This window comes from Puma concolor, chromosome B4 (assembly GCF_028749965.1).
Source record: "Puma concolor isolate L17-30 chromosome B4, mPumCon1.1.hap2, whole genome shotgun sequence".
Taxonomy (NCBI): Eukaryota; Metazoa; Chordata; class Mammalia; order Carnivora; family Felidae; genus Puma; species Puma concolor.
Window position 1 is genome coordinate 38,456,441 of NC_141673.1, and position 16,693 is coordinate 38,473,133.

The following is a 16,693-nucleotide window of genomic DNA, read 5'->3' on the forward strand; positions in this document are numbered from 1 at the left end:
GATATTACAAAATGATATAAGTAGGGTCAGTAAGCACTGAATAAATGATGACCATTACCTCACCTTGCTCTGGATCACATAGAAAACTGTCTGTCAGTAGTAAACTGAAGAGATGCCTCTGTGACCAGCTTCCTGCATCAGCGTCATCTGAGAGGACTAATAAAAGAGCAGATTTCAAGGCTCAACCCTCCATGTTCTTTTTATGTCAATTGAAAGATATTTATGTTTATTTATTTTTGAGAGAGAGAGAGAGAGAGAGACAGAGTGCGAGCAGGGGAGGAACAAAGGGAGAAGGAGACACAGAATCTGAAGCAGGCTCCAGACTCCAAGCTGTCAGCACAGAGCCCAATGCGGGGCTCGAACCCACAAGGGCGAGATCATGACCTGAGGCAAAGTCGGACGCTCAACTGACTGAGCCACCCAGGCGCCCCTTTTTTATGTCATTTTTTAATAATAAATGGTCCAGGGTTAAATTTGTTTGTTGATTAAAATTTGAGAACCACTGCATTTCACCCTCAAGTAAGGATTTGTTGATCAGCTTAGCTTAATCTCTGTTAACAACCTTGGAGAAGTGCTGGGAATGATTTTAAGAATATGGATTCTGAGTCACATCTCAGTGTAGCCCAGATTCTAGAGCCATGTCACTGAGATTCAAATCTTAATTCTACAACTTAACTGTTTCCTTGGGGAAGTAATTTTAACTCTATTGGTCACAGTTTCCTTTTCTGTAAAATGAGGATAATAGTACCTATCTCATAGTGCTGTTAGGAGGAGTAAAATGCTGGGTGCGGGATGGGCTAAATGGGTGATGGACATTAAGGAGGGCACCTGTTGGGATGAGCACTGTGTGTTGTATGTAAGTGATGAAACCCTGGGTTCTACTCCTGAAACCAATACTACACTGTATGATAACTAACTTGAACTTAAATAATTTTTTTTTAAAAAAGAGGAGGAAAATGTTTAAATAAGTGTGGTACTAAATATTATGTATAACTGATACTAATATTATAAGTAGCATTTTTATTTAAAATCCCCAGGGTGTAGGGGGATGGGCTAAATGGGTAAGGGGCATTAAGGAATCTACTCTTGAAATCACTGCTGCAGTATATGCTAACTAACTTGGATGTAAATTAAAAAAATAAAATCCCCAGGGTATATCTTAAGATTCCATATCAGTGATTCTCACTATAACTATACATTGTAATCACTGAGGAGCTCTGCAAATCCTGATGTCTAGGCCATACCCCAGAGCAATGAAAGCAGAAATATATGTAGGTAGGATCTAGGTATGTGTTGTTGTGTTTTTGTTTTTTGTTTTTTTTTTTTTCCCAGCGCTCCCAGTTAACTACAGTGGGTAGCCAAGACTGGGAACCACTCCTTGTCATTTAAAAGCTCTCTGGGTGATTCTGATGATCAGCGAATACTATCTGAAAGGGGTCTACTGGTAAATGGACTAGGGATTAATCTTTATTGAGGGAGGAAAGATTAAGAGCTCAGCCTCTGACCAGGAAAGCCTGCAGAGCACAGAGCTATTATAAAAGTACTGAATGTTGAAGGAAAAGCTGCTAAAAGAAAAGCTGTGAATGGAATAAAAATAAAAGGCACAGGGTTTAGAATCACTTAGATTCGGACTCCAGGCCCAGATCTCCTGTTTGTTAATGAGATACTTAAAACTCTGTAGAAGCCTCAATTTTCTCATTGCAAAATGTGGATATTTACTACCACATAAAGGTTGTTGTAAGGAGAAAATGTAAAGCTCTTAGTATACAGTGACCCCTACTTCATAGACATTAAATAAAAGTTTATTGTTATTGTTGCCTTTAGAAGCGAGGACTCTTGGGGCGCCTGGGTGCCTCAGTCGGTTAAGCATCCAACTTTGGCTCAGGTCATGATCTTGCTGTTCTCGCGTTCAAGCCCCGCGTCAGGCTCTGTGCTGACAGCTCAGAACCTGGAGCCTGCTTTGGATTCTGTGTCTCCCTCTCTCTGCCTCTCTCCCACTCATGCTCTGTCTGTCTCTCTCTTTTTCTCAAAAATAAATAAACATTAAAAAATTTTTAAAAAGTGAGGATTATTGTATAGCTAAAATTAACAACACAGGAAACAACAATGTTGGCAGATGTGGGGAAACAGGAATCCTCTTACACTGTTGGGAATGCAAACTGGTGCAGCCACTCTGGAATACGGTATGGAGGTTCTTCAAAAGTTAAAAATAGAACTACCCTACACCCAGCAATTGCACTACTAGGTATTTCCCCAAAGGATACAAAAATACTAATTCGAAGGGATACACGCACCCCGATGTTTATGGCAGCATTATCAACAATAGCCACATTATGGAAAGAGCCCAAAGGTCCATTGACTGATGAATGGATAAAGAAGATGTGTGTGTGTGTGTGTGTGTGTGTGTGTGTGTGTGTGTTACTCAGCCATTAAAAAGAATGAAACCTTGTCATTTGCAATGATCTGGGTGGAGCAAAGGAATATGAGGCTAAGTGAAATAAGTCCGTTAGGGAAAGAGAAATACCATATGATTTCACTCATATGTGGAATTTAAGAAATAAATGAATATGGTGCGGGGGGCAAACCAAGAAACAGACTCTTAACTATAGAGAACAAAGTGATAGTTACTGTAAGGGAAGTGATAGGGGGATGGGTTAAATGGGTGATGGGGATTAAGGAGGGCACTTATGAGCACTGGGTTTTGTATGTAAATGATGAATCACTAAATTGTACACCTGAAAAATAAAAGATTGTAATAATATTGTTTGGTGACAGATGTTATCTGCACTTATTGTGATAAGCACTGAATAGCATATAGAATTCAAGAATCAGTATGTTTTATGCCCCAAACTAATATCACACTGTATATTAATTATATTTCAATAAAAATTACATTAGTAATAAAAAAAAAGAAGTGCGGTTTAATGGAATCCAGAGTATGAGAAAGCGTGAGGGGGCAAAGGTAATACCCCAGCATTTGCTTAGGTAATGAGTAGGGGGATGAACCTGAGAAATGGTGGGCCAGAGGAGGCGTGGGTTTCTGGAAAATATTCTTGAGATCTTCTTGCTTTCATTGTTTGTCTGGCAGCCTCCCCATCCTTCCCTAATATTCCTCCTAGCCTGAGCTAAACTAGTTAGCCTAAACTTCTATATTAGTAACCAAATTTGGTAGGATAGTTTCATAAAATAAGTGCAAGGAGGTTCTGAATAGGAACATTGTGTGGACTCGTAACTAAACTACGCACACTTTATTGCATTAGTTTTAAAAGCAAGCATTTTGCTGACTCAAAGCCTTCTTTTGCTCCTTTCCAGGTCCTGGCCTTGTAGGTTTCTGGTACTTTTACAGAGCTAAAAGAGATCAGAATTACTTTGAAAATTCCAGTCTCATATCCAGTTTATCCACTCATCACCTCTTTGTTTGTAGCACCAGCCAAGTCTGGGCTGGAGGGATCTGATTTCTCCCATGTTTGGTTCTTAGACTTCTTTTGGCTTTTACCAACTGCTATATATCCCGTGACCTCATACTGCTCGATTCTCTTGGGTGGGTACCGACAAGATGGGTCAGGCTCCAGTGGGCTCCGCTGTCCAGTTCTCTCCCTCTGATCACATAGGCATAGATGGCAGGCAGACCACCAAGTCCATTGCGTTTCCTGTGCACCCAGGAAACAGTCTAGTCTGCCTTCGTTCAAGCCCCCCCCCAGTGGCTACCATTGGTTCTACTGTGAACACTTCTCAGTGACACAAGGGAAGCAAAGACAGTACTGTGACCCCAATTAGTGATGTAACACTTCTCCATGGATTTTTTTTTTTTTTTCATCTCACAATTACTGTTTACTCAGGACTGGAAAAGGCCTATGGTGTAATGTGACAGGGCTGGCCCAGCCTTTATTTTTTATTTTTTATTTTTTATTTTTTATTTCTGGCTCAGCCTTTAATAGGATGTGCCTGGTTTCCTTGATCGCCTTTTTTGAATGATATATCTTAACCTTGAATGGTCACAGGAATCATCTGGAGCTTAAACAAACAAACAAACAAAAATCCTGATGACTGGATCTCAGGTTTAGAGATTTTGATATAATTAGTGTGGGGTAGCAGACTGGTTTAAAAACTCTGCAAGTGATTCTAGTGACAGCCTTTGCTAAGGAACACTGTTTAGAATGGGGTGGTACTTAACACTAATTACTTTCATCCATGGGCTTTTATCAGTCATTCTGAGACCCTTGGAAAAACCCCATTTAGTGTTATCCAGGGCATTAAAGAATAATGAAAAATCATTTTATTTACTTTCTCAACAAATGGGGTCTGTGAACCGGCAACTTTGGAATCACTTGAAGTGTTTGTTTAAAAGGCAAATTCCTAGGCCTTACTTTCACAACCTTCTGAATTAACCTCTCTAAAGTGGGGGTGGGAGAAGGGTCATAAACATACATTTTAGTAATTTCCCCCAGGCGACTGTTAAGCATATTCATGGTTTAGAGCCATTAATCTGTACCTGAGTTCTTCAACCCCGACTGCACATTAGAATCACATAGGGGCTATAAAGATACCTATGCCAAATAGACCAGTGGTTCTCAACCTTGGCTGCACTTCAGCATCACCTGGAGGCTTTTTGAAAGCCTCATACCCAGGCCTAACTCTGCCAATCACATCAGAATCTTCCAGGTGGGACGTAAGCATCTATGGTTTTTACAACTCCCTAAGTGATACCAATCTACGGCCAAGGTTGAGAACCAATATTCTTTTTTTTTTAAATTTTTTTTTTCAACGTTTATTTATTTTTGGGACAGAGAGAGACAGAGCACGAACGGGGCAGGGGCAGAGAGAGAGGGAGACACAGAATCGGAAACAGGCTCCAGGCTCTGAGCCATCAGCCCAGAGTGTGACGCGGGGCTCGAACTCACGGACCGCGAGATCGTGACCTGGCTGAAGTCGGACGCTCAACCGACTGCGCCACCCAGGCGCCCCGAGAACCAATATTCTTAAAAAAATTTTTTTTAATGTTTATTCATTTTTGAAAGACAGAGAGAGACAGAGCACAAGCAGGGGTGGGGCAGAGAGAGACGGGGGGCACAGAATCTGCAGCAGGCTCCAGGCTCTGAGCTGTCAGCACAGATCCTGATGCGGGGCTTGAACCCACAAACCGTGACATCATGACCTGAGCCAAAGTCGGATGCCTAACTGACTGAGCCACCCAGGCGCCCCTGAGAACCAATATTCTGAATATTCTGGTATAATCTGCGGGGTGGGGGGGAGGTGAGTCCCAGGCACTAATAATTTTTAAATGTACCTCAGATGAATGTAATGTGCAGCCAAGGTTGAGAACTCCTGAATATTCCGCTTGGTGTCATTTTCAGCTTTTCTGAACTTCCCTCAGTGTGGTTACTCAGTGCCCTTTAGCCTACAGATGCAGGCTTGCCTCCTTCCCCACACCAGATCCATGCCAGTCTTGACGAAGGTTCATAGTGATCTGGAGGTTTAGTCTCATGAGAAGTTATGTGTCCACCTAGACATAAACCCCTAACCCTTTGAGTTAGTTTCATTAATTAATCTATTGCTCATTCTGTAAGTGTGTATCAAACACCTAATATTTGTCTAGTACTCTGCATTGAACAATGGATACCATGACAAATAAGATATTGTTCCTGGAATCTCAAGAAGCTTATAGATTTGCAAGGATAAAGGGGCGTGTATACATGCAAACAGAGGTGTAGTTTGAGTAGCATTTATTACAGTGGCTGAATGAAAAGAGAAATGTAGAACATAGACATAGACCTGTCTAAGGAGATGCTATTTAAGCCAAGTCTTCCATACATGATTTAAAACACCTTCCATGATATGATATCTCTCTACTTCATCTCTTGCTACTCTTACTCTGGTTCCAATTTCAGCCTGCCTAATTCTTTTCAGTTCTCTGAATGCCCCACACTCTCTTATAAGACTTCAACCTGCATTTATTTGCCTAGAACACTTCCCATTTTCCCCACCTGCACCTCCTACCTAGGATTCTGCTTAGCTGTTACTTCCACGAAGAGATCCTTCCTGACCTCCTGAGCTATGATAAATGTCTTTGTTATACATTCATCCACTAACCTCAAGCAATTCTTTTATAGGACAAGCCCATTTTATTGCATGTCTGTGACTCCTCCCCCCCCCCCCCCCCCGCAAACCTATAAATTTCATGCAAGTGACAGCAACCAGCTATCCCCTTCACCACTATGTCCCATGCATACTGCAGTGTCTGGCCTTATTGGATGAATGAATTAACTGCATTCCAGGAATAAGGGATGATATGTGCAAAGCCATATAGGTATGGAAATCTGTGGCATGTCCTAGAATAAAAAATATTTTGGATGGCCAAAGTATAGAATGGGCAGGAGGAGGTTTCTAGAGATGAGTCTGGAGAGGATGGTTATTAAGGGCCCTGTATGTAACCCTAAATGATCTGAACTTCACCCTGTAGGCAGTGGGAAGTCAGAGGTTTTATGTGGCGGAGCATAATAGTGAGGTTTATCATTCAGGATAATCACTCTGGTAGCAAGGTGGAGGATGGAATGAACAAAAAAAAGGCTAATTTAAAAAACAGTTGGGAGATGTTCCAGTAATACAGGTGAAAAATAATAAAGGCTTTTCTGAAGTAATCAAGCGAAAGGGCTCCATTCAAAACGTACATTTCAGATAGAATATACAGCTCTTACTGACTAACTGCATGTGGGGATGAATGTGAAAGATGATGTTTAGCTTGGAGGACAGGCTTGGTAGGAATGCTATGCATGGAATTATGGAACAAAGAAAGAGAAGAACTAGTTTCAGGAAAAAAATTAATGAGCTCAGTTTGTAACAGTTGAGAGTTCCACATACCTGTAGACATCCATGTAGTCTTTTGTGTAGTTAAAGATGCATACGTTCTTAGCTTGGTAACTTATTGATTGTGGATACAGTTGGTATTGTCTAATTGACTACGTTGACTTCCAATTTATGCACAAAAAGACAAACTTTTCAGACTGGCAGTGTTGTGTTGATTTCATGATTTTTGCTTCATTGGGCCACAATTAACAATCAGTTGGCAATACTTCAAGGGAGAGTCTCCATTAAAGTCACTCACTAGTTATTTTCTTTGATAGAGACATATATGTATGCCAATCCCACCCAAATTCTGAGGAGGTAATGATTTTATTATAGGTAACAATGCTGTTATATTTTTTTTCATTTGATTGTGAGTTCAGAAAGGAAGTATGTCTTAACTCTTCCAGTTAAACTTAGTGCCAAGTCTAATGGGAAGAGAAATTAGTGGCTGGCTGGCTGGCTGGCTGGCTGGCTGGATGAATTTATAATCTGGCAGGGATATGGGATGCTTTCTGGAGCTAATCACTTAGAAACTGAAAACCTTCCATCTTAAACATAAATGCCTAAGTGACTGCACTGAGTTATTAACTACAACAGATAGAAGAGGTCACCGTAAGCTATTTTTAAAATGTCCTTTCATCGTATCATTTTCTCTAGGCACTACAAAACCATCCTGGGAATTTTAAAGCTATGGGTATAAAAGACAATGTTTCTTGATACATTAACCTTTGATATTGTCCAGCAAAAGATGAGCCTTTAACTTATTATTGAATTTTTTTTGCTTGGTACTGTTCTTAGAAGCTGGTAGGTGGGTACACAATCAGATTATTTTAGGAAAATAACCTTATGGACCATATGAAGAGGCTGGAGAAGAAATGACTCTATTTGGATAGAGGGGAGATGATGATAAGGGCTTGGAATAATAATAGCCATATGGAGAAAGCCCATTCATTCATAAATTTATTCATTCCTTCCTTCATTCATTCATCAAATATTTATTCACTGTATTATACTATGGGGATGCCAAGGTGACCCAACTTAGATAGAGTTTGGGTAAGAGTTTAAACTGTAAGAGTTTATAGATAAACATTTGTTATATTAATAAATGTAAAATTGCAGATGTGATAAATGTGGTATGGGAAAGGAAAAGTCACACTGAAAACAACATCTCAGAGGCAAAATTGACAGGCTTTCTTTGGTTATTGGGGTATCAATGAAAGACACGCTACCTCTTCTTTCCTGAAATAATATTCAAACTGATTTGCGTGACAGAGAACATATATGAAATGCCATTAAAGAAGGTGTATTCAGTGACTAATTGTGTAGAACAAATTAAAATGACTTTTTATCAAAAGATGAGATCAATAAGCTATGAATTGTAAGTTCTGATTTTGCAATTTATTCCACTTACTCATTACACCATCCCATTGGAATGATGGTACTTTGCTGATAAGAGACAGTTGACTCTAGATCCCTCTATTTTGATTTTTTTTTTAGATGTCGCCAGAGCAATTGAATTACTGGAAAAACTACAGGAATCTGGAGAAGTACCAGTGCACAAGCTACAATCCCTCAAAAAAGTGCTTCAGAGTGAGTTTTGTACTGCTATTCGAGAGGTATGACACTAAAATTTTAATAACGATATTTAGCTATATGTCTCCTGAATAGAAAAGATGTCTTTTCCACACAAACAGTTGAAATAGTTAAGATTGGAACTACATCTTAGCTTTCTGTTTTTAGCTGCTTGGACAGATGATAAAATATAATTTAGTCTGCTAAATTCATAAATTAGATCCAGTCAGCATTTATACAGTCATATAAAACCAAATGTTGACTTTATGGTACCAATGAGGTCACTGCCTCAGCAGGTAGCTGTTACTTACTTGCAGTCTAAGTTATTTAGTGGTCACATGAAGTCATATGGATACTCAGTTCAAAATAGTCATAATTAGTGGGGGATTGTGCTTTTCTTAAAACAACATTCAACTGAACCTTAGATAAATCTGGAAGAGTAACCTCCTACTGACTAATGTTACAGTTATCCAAACATTACTGTCTAGTGCAATAATGGAAAATCTCTGAACAGACTGATATGCCCCTCTAACAAATCTTCGCGATGCTTTCCTTGCTAGAGATTTTAAGAAGCCTAACATAAAACAAGTGTGTAGAAATGACTGTTTGAATCTTGTATTGACTTGTGGTGGAACTGACTAGTCCATTAATTAATTTAATTGTTAAAATAAAGTTCATTCAAGATGTATATACCATATTGTTTCTTGAATAAAATAATATTAAGTCCATCATTTCTTCCCCACCAGGTACAAAGTAGTAATTCATTAGTTAGGACCTGAAGTCCATAACTCCAGCATATTTGCTCTGCTAGAAGTCCCCACTAATGAATTATTTACTGTCATCTCCCAAACCAGTTGAACCCAGTGACTTTCTGGAGAGTTTGTTGTAGCAGAGGACATACACTTGTCAAGGAATACTTGTTACCAACTTCCTTTCCTTTTTGCAACTCTACCTGTGGCCAATGCATATATTTTTACCTCAACAATGCTAATATATGAGTAGTCACTACATAGGAAAGACCCAGGTGACTAAGACAGAGACATACAAAACTTCTCTCACTATAGATTTAAACTGTAGCCTATCTAGTGAGGTACAGTTTAGATTTTGCTGAGATTTGATTTAGACTGTGCTTGTGCTAAATCTTTATCAGGTGAAGTTGTTCACTATTTGATTTTTGTTTATGATGAACACAGCTTAAGTAAATAACCATAATTGTGTCTCCAAATTCTAACCTATGAATTTAACCAAAGGCTGAAAGGAAATTTCGGAAAGTGTATGAGTTCTCGGCCACTGACTGCTCAGTGGGAAAGGTATAGATATGTGGAAACCTCATGGGCCTCTTTCAGGTCAATTCCTATAGTCACTCTGTAGATCAAGGTTAAATCCCCTACACGCTCTTTTCTTCCTTCACAGAGTGCTTGCTACTCCCCTGAGATTTGATGGCCGACTTTTCATTTTTAGATATTCTATCATCTCTTTTACTTTCCACAGAACTAACTAAAGGATAGGACACATCAAATGTGTATCTCTGCTAAGTGGGAATTTGGCATGTGAGCAATGCGAAGTCTTTACCTTTGTGGAATTTACATTCCAGTGAGAAAACTATGATAAATAAATATGCAATACAATGTCAAAGGGTGACAAAGCTATGGAAATAAAAGAAGCAGGAGTAGGGGAAGTAGGAATAAAGCTCTATTAAGTTAGGGTGGTAGGAAAATAAACCTAACTGAAGTAATGGAATAGGTCACAAGTATCAGTGGGATACAGTGTTCCAGGTGGAAGAAACCAGAAGTACAAAAATCCAGAGCCAAGAATGATCTTAGTCCATGGAAGGAAGACCCCAAAAGCCAGAATATATGCAGTGAAATAAGCTAGGTAGGCTTCCCAGAGGCAGCCAGAGAGCAGATCACATGAGGCCTTGCATGCCGTTGTTAGGAGATTGGATTTCATTCTAAGCCTGATAGAAAGCCCTTGGAGAATTTTGCCTTGACCTGATTAGAGTTTTAAAAGGTCTTTCTGAATGCTGTGAGAATACAAGTGTGTGGGCAAGAGAGGAAACAAGAGAGTCCAGTAACAAAGTGATGAGTAGATCAAGTGAGAGATGTGATGATGGTTGCTTGTGTGATAACAGTTTAAGCTGTGGGAAGTCTTCAGGTTCAATGTGTGTTTTTTGAGAGTAAAGTCAACAGGCATTGTTGATGCATTGGATGTATGGATGAGAGAGCAAGTCTCAATCGCCTTTTAGGTTTGGGCTTGAACAATTGGATGGATGGTTACATAGGAAATAGAATCTTTGCATTTGGACCAAGTTTGGAGAAGACTGTCCAAGAATTCTGTTATGGACAAAGCAAGTTGATGATGCTTTTCTGACATCCATGTAGAGAGTCTAACAAGCATGTAAGTCTGAAGCTTGGGGGAGAAGTTGGGTCTGGAGATATAAATGTGGTATAGATATCTGTTCAAATAAATGCACAGACCTTTTTCTTTAAAGAGTTTACTAACAAAAAAGAGAATAAGAGTAAAATAGAAAAGAAATAAGACCTTGTATAGGCATTATAAATATATCTTTCAAACCCAGTTTGTGGTAAAGTGTCCTATGTACATCATTAGTGGTCCATGGAAATCTATAACTGAATTATGGGCAGTCCAATACTTTCAGAGGGAAAAAAATCATATAATTTTTCTGCTTTACATTTTATAAATTTGGACTAGCAAGATTAATTTTAGATTCATACTAATGCCCTTATAATAATTTTGTCCTTTAAGGGCAATGCATGTTGTACAGATATTATTTTGATCAATTCATCTTGACCCACATTTTACACTAGTTTTATGATATTATTCATATTTAAGTTTGGAGTGTTCCTCATTATTCCCGTTATATCACTTTACATTAACTACAGGAAGTAATGATAAAAATAGCAATAGGTATTCAATAATTCTGAATCATAGAATAATATTGTATACCTATCTAGTGAAAAGTTCTTCAATAAAAACATAAAATATGAACCCATGTTGCCAGACAGGTGACTGCACAAGCCGGTAAAGAAAAGTGCAGCTGGGAAGTATGGCAATATACAGCAATAAATATCTGAAAATTAAATTTTCTTGAGTCAAGAATCCTTTCCCTCCTGGTCTCTTGGGTACTGACTGTTCTACTGGCATGAAACCTTTGAAGGTTTAGTTTCCTATTCAAGTTATGCTTAGAATCTCGATGGTTAAATTATTTGAGTTTTTTCAGGAATATTTGTTAATTCATACTTTCCAGTGTGACAGTTATTAATTTTGTCATGACAGGTAGAGAAAGGACAAAGAACTACATGGGCGTCATTCTTAGTTGCATTCACCAGAGCAAAAACAGATAAAGGTCATTGTCAACAAGTCTGTGAAACCCAAATTATGCAAAAAAAAAAAAATAAAAAAGGGAGAGAATCAGTTGCCAACTCTTTAAATTGCCATACACCTTACACTAGCGTAACAGTAGTTATAGTTACATGTTGAGGCAATCCCGTGTTTTGCTTTACATTTGGATGAAACCACTGAATCAGCTCTTGGCCTATGGGTAGCACTTATATGGGAAGAATGGTTTAATGAAATTTTACTTTGTTTTTTACTGAAAATGAATGATTAAAAGAGATTAGATGTTTTCTCTACTTAATTATTCTTCTGTAATCTGTAATAAAGATAGAAAAAATCACGTTGAGACCAGTACTGAAACAAGACCATTTATGTACCCAACTAACATTGATGTATTAATAAACGAGTTTCATTTGAATGCCAATCCACATACAGCTGTAGCCATAGAATAAAGGTAGTAGATGGCACTACTTACCTTGATATTTTATTTTCTGGTTGAAGGGTCTCAAAGGACCTGATTAATAGTTAAATTGCACCATTCTGTGCAAGTAATTTTGGGGTACATGGCGATAAATGGACTGACACATGGTGTTCCTTTTCCAATAGTGAGAGGTACCAGCTGACAAGAGAAAGTTCACAGAACTTTTTGAATGAGAGATGAAATAAAAAAACTTTATGGTAGTGATAGTCCCAGTAAGGGCCATTTCTGGGCCTTTTTAAGTGTCTTTTTAAGTGTCTTCTTCAAGTTTTTGTTCATCACTGTATTATTTAGGTTGAACGACCTAAATTTATAAATTGAAATGTAAGGAAATACATGGGTTGAAATATAAGGATTGTAAAATGTTGGCTTTGGTAAGAGAATTTCCTATGAGACTTGAATGGTGAATTTGAATTGAATTTAAATAGTTCGATTGCCAAGCGATGAACTTTTTCCTGACACTTCATATTCTTCATGCCTCAGAGAAACAAATCAATAGTATATGAGTGGTTATATTTTAAGAGGACATCCCATTTCTGCAACACAGTTCAAAGAAATTCTTTCTGAAACTAAAATAATAAAAAATAAACAGACTTAATCTATTTACCATCACCATCTTCCAAGTTTTACAACATTCAGGCTTCCTGCTTTCCAGGGGAATGTGCTCATCGATCTGGTGTTTGATGTGCTGCTGAGAGTGGTCTGTGGTGAGGACTTGCTCCCGCATTTATGGCTGTCCTATGCATTTTTGAACCAAAAACGCAGAACCAAATGACACAGTCGCCAAAAACTGCCTTCTTTGGCCAACTGCCAGATGCTGTGTGTTAGTATTTTCTAATGTAGTAGAATTGTAGATTAAGAAAATAAACCAATTCCATATGGAATCATTCTGATAGTCAGGATTGTCGGAAGACATTCTAGTTCTCTTCTTCTCAGCACATGTTACAACTGGATTTCCCCATCCTCTTTAAGGCGAGATGTGGTTGATGCCTTGGCTAAGGAAGTGTGAATGGAAATGGTGTGGGCCACTTCCTTGGTGAAACCTTTGAGTCAGTGCATGGTATGTTGTGTTCCTTGTCCTTTGCTATGCGACTAGTGATGTTTTTAGTTGGTGAATGATCAATCAGTCTGGGTTGCAGGGTGAGGAAATGAGAAATACAGGCTCTGCGAACCCTTTACGAACAGGTAGCCTGAGCAAGAAATACACCTTTGTGACTCTAAGCCTCTAGAATATTGGGTTGGAACATAATCCAAGCCATCCTGACTGATAGTACACAATCATCAAGCCAAATTTAGCTTGGATAAAGGTTATAAACAGTAGCAAGCATCCTTTTAACTGCTGTAAAGCAAAATTAATGTTTAAAGTCTATTATTTTAAATAAGATATGATAAATCTTTTTAAAACTATATGAAATTAATAACCAATATAAGTACCACACCCATGGGATGGTTCATAAATTTTAAAATCTGAGACACTTGGATCATAGATCTTGCTTCTAGATTATTTTCCATTTGCTCCTATTCTCACTTTTTCTCCCTGAGGATGGAGCCCATTAACCATCCAGCACCACCTCCTACCCCATCCAAGTCTTACACTGTTGCTTAATAAAGGGATTTCTTTGTTTATATACTAAAAGTTATAATCAACATGGAAGGAATAGTTAGGATGTGTCAATCTGCTATTCAGTTGCTCTTAGTCTCCAGTGAGATTCTTCCCCTGGAGAGAGCTATAGATTGGGAATTACCACAGTGACTCCCACCAATATCATGTGAAATTTCGCAGTGAGGCATTCTGTCAGATCATGGGAAACAGCAACATCATTAGAGCATTGTTGTAGTCAAGTCGACCAATGTTCAAATCCCAACTTGGCTGCTTATTTCAGAACTCTCTAATATTTTATTTGTCAACTTTTAATAATGGAATGATACCATCAGTCTTGAAGTGATTCTGATAGTTAGAGATCATATATGTAAAGTCACATAGTACAGAGTCTGGCATCCAATAATTACACAATCAATGGATGCTATTGTAATTAAAGGGTAGAGTCCTGAATTATCACTAGGTATAGTGTTTTGGTAAGTCAGGAAATGGGTAACAGATGGGAAGAGAAATGTTAGTTTCTATAGGCTAGATCTAAGTAAATCTATAGGACTAATAGACATAGTCATTGCCCCACCATTAATCATGAAAACAAAATAAATGGAGCCATTGTATTCTAATTCCACAATCATATGAGACATACCATTATGACACACATGTTTGTTTTTGGTGTTGTTCTGTACATCTTAATCTACTGTGTGGATGAAAACATGGTCAGCAAGTGTAATCAGCTTTATGAGAAAACTAATGATGCGTTGTGTGATAGAAAACAGATTTAGAATTACCTTAAGAAAACATACTTGGATCAATCCTGACAAGATGAGACGAAATAAGGATACATAGAAAGAGAAAAAAGTTGGTGGTAGGGAGAGTGGAAGGGAAAGAAGGTAGAAAGGAAGAGATAGAGGGAAGGCAGAAAACAGGAAAGGAAGAAAGACAGGAAGAAAGGAAAGATGGAAGACAGGCTGATGCTGAATCATGGCTTGTTGTTGTGTATTAAAAAAATGGCAAGAACATGGAGTCAGAGTGTTGACAATCGTTTCAGACAACCTGCACACAAATCCTTTAGCCATCTAATTATATGATCTTGTACTCGTTACTTAACTTCTATGTTCCTGGTTTTGTTTATTCTTTTTTTTAAACATGAAATAAGACAATAATAACGTTGGGAAGATTAAATCAAATGAGATTAAAAACTATAAAATACCTTGACTAATACACTACCTAGCTAAAAGAGTAAGTAGTTAAGAAAGGGTAGTTACTCTGGTGAAAAATTCAGTGGCTTTTAGTGACAATACAATAAAATTTTATTGTATTCTGATAGAAATATTAGTTACAAATACAGAGAATAACAGTTCTGTAGTTACCAACCATCCAGACAAATGTAAATTTTTTTTTCTCCATAGGAGGCTCACATTTAAAAAAAGTTTTTTTCATGTTTGTTTCTTTTTGAGAGAGTGAGCGCACGATCAGGGGAGGGGCAGAGGGAGAGGGAGACACAATCCAAAGCAGGGAGACTTACCAAAGCAGGCTCTGAGCTGTCAGCACAGAGGAGGCTCACATTTTAAGAAAGATGTTGGCAATCTGGAGTGGTTTTAGAATAAACCAATATAGTAAGGAATCTGGAAACCTTGTCATTTGACAAAAAGTTAAGAACTTGGTGATAGTTAGCCACAAAAGAAAAAAAATCATGTGCAATATGCTTGTCATTTACTGTTTGGTAGGATGAGGTGAAAGGAAGGTAACCATGCTAGACCACTGGGTGAAAAGTAGAAGGATGAAGATAACTAGCGGTAACCAACAATGGGCTCATTTATAATGTAAGATGCTTCCTATAACAACAGCAAAGGTTGGATGATCATATTTCAGATCACTTTTTCACAAGAGCTTTTAATTTAAGGTCATATATAAGCTTCATGTTATAGGTGAAGTAAAAGCAAATATACATGTATGCTTTTATAATGTATAATTATATAAATACTTCTATATAAATACATATAGTTTACTTTCCCTATTTCTGTTCCCTTCCATTTACACGCAAAAAATTTATGGCAAAATGTTTTTAATGTTTTACTTTAAACATGGATTTCATTATGTAAAATTAGAATCCTGTTATATAATGGCATTTAAAATAGCACTATATTCGCGGGAATTAACAAAAATATATCTGACATATGTTTACACATATCTTTCTGTTCGTATTGAACTTAAGTTGGCAGATGACAAAGGAAAGAAAGCTTGATGGCTCTTTCATTTCCTTTGATTTTATTTGCACTGCCAAATGTGATAGGACACAAAAGCCAGATTGTTTCTTGTGTGATAAGTTTCCTGCCAAGAAGAGCATGAAGTCAATAAAGCTTATTTCTGAACATCCTGAAAATACATTGCACAATATAGAATTTTTATTTTCTGTACCAAAACTTAGATTTGTCCCAGCGTGTCTTGACACGTTTCCAAGCAAAAGGAACCAGGAATAATTGGAAAAATCTCGATCAAGTCCTGTACTTTAGAAACGTTTGAACTGGTGGGTTGCTCAGAAGCACGAGAACAGCAAAAATAGTGTCTCTGTTCACATGATATAACCTGCTTCTGAACTCTGACATTTTGCTAATATTTTGAACCAGTTATGGTGAAAATAACAGCTGTGCCATTTGTACTTGGCAGGCAATTAGTGAAAACTATGATTGTTGCAGTAAAGCTCTGATTTTTATCCATCATGTGAATGCTGATGGTCCTATTGAAGTCTATGTGTGTGTGCGCATGCGTGCCCATGTGTGTGCGTGCTTTTGTGTGTGTGTGTGTGCGTGAGTGTGTGCACATGTGGGTTACCCCATTGATATTTT

At 38.0% G+C, this 16,693-nt stretch overlaps 1 protein-coding gene across 1 annotated transcript in view; it reads left to right on the plus strand.

Annotated features, from left to right (window-relative positions):
• Positions 1-16,693, plus strand: part of LIN7A (lin-7 cell polarity scaffold A) — a 127,888-nt gene that overhangs the window by 34,365 nt on the left and 76,830 nt on the right. Inside the window, exon 2 of the mRNA XM_086712735.1 lies at positions 8,341-8,459. Within this exon, the coding sequence (XP_086568861.1) occupies positions 8,341-8,459 (119 nt within the window). The remainder of the gene's footprint in view (positions 1-8,340; positions 8,460-16,693) is intronic.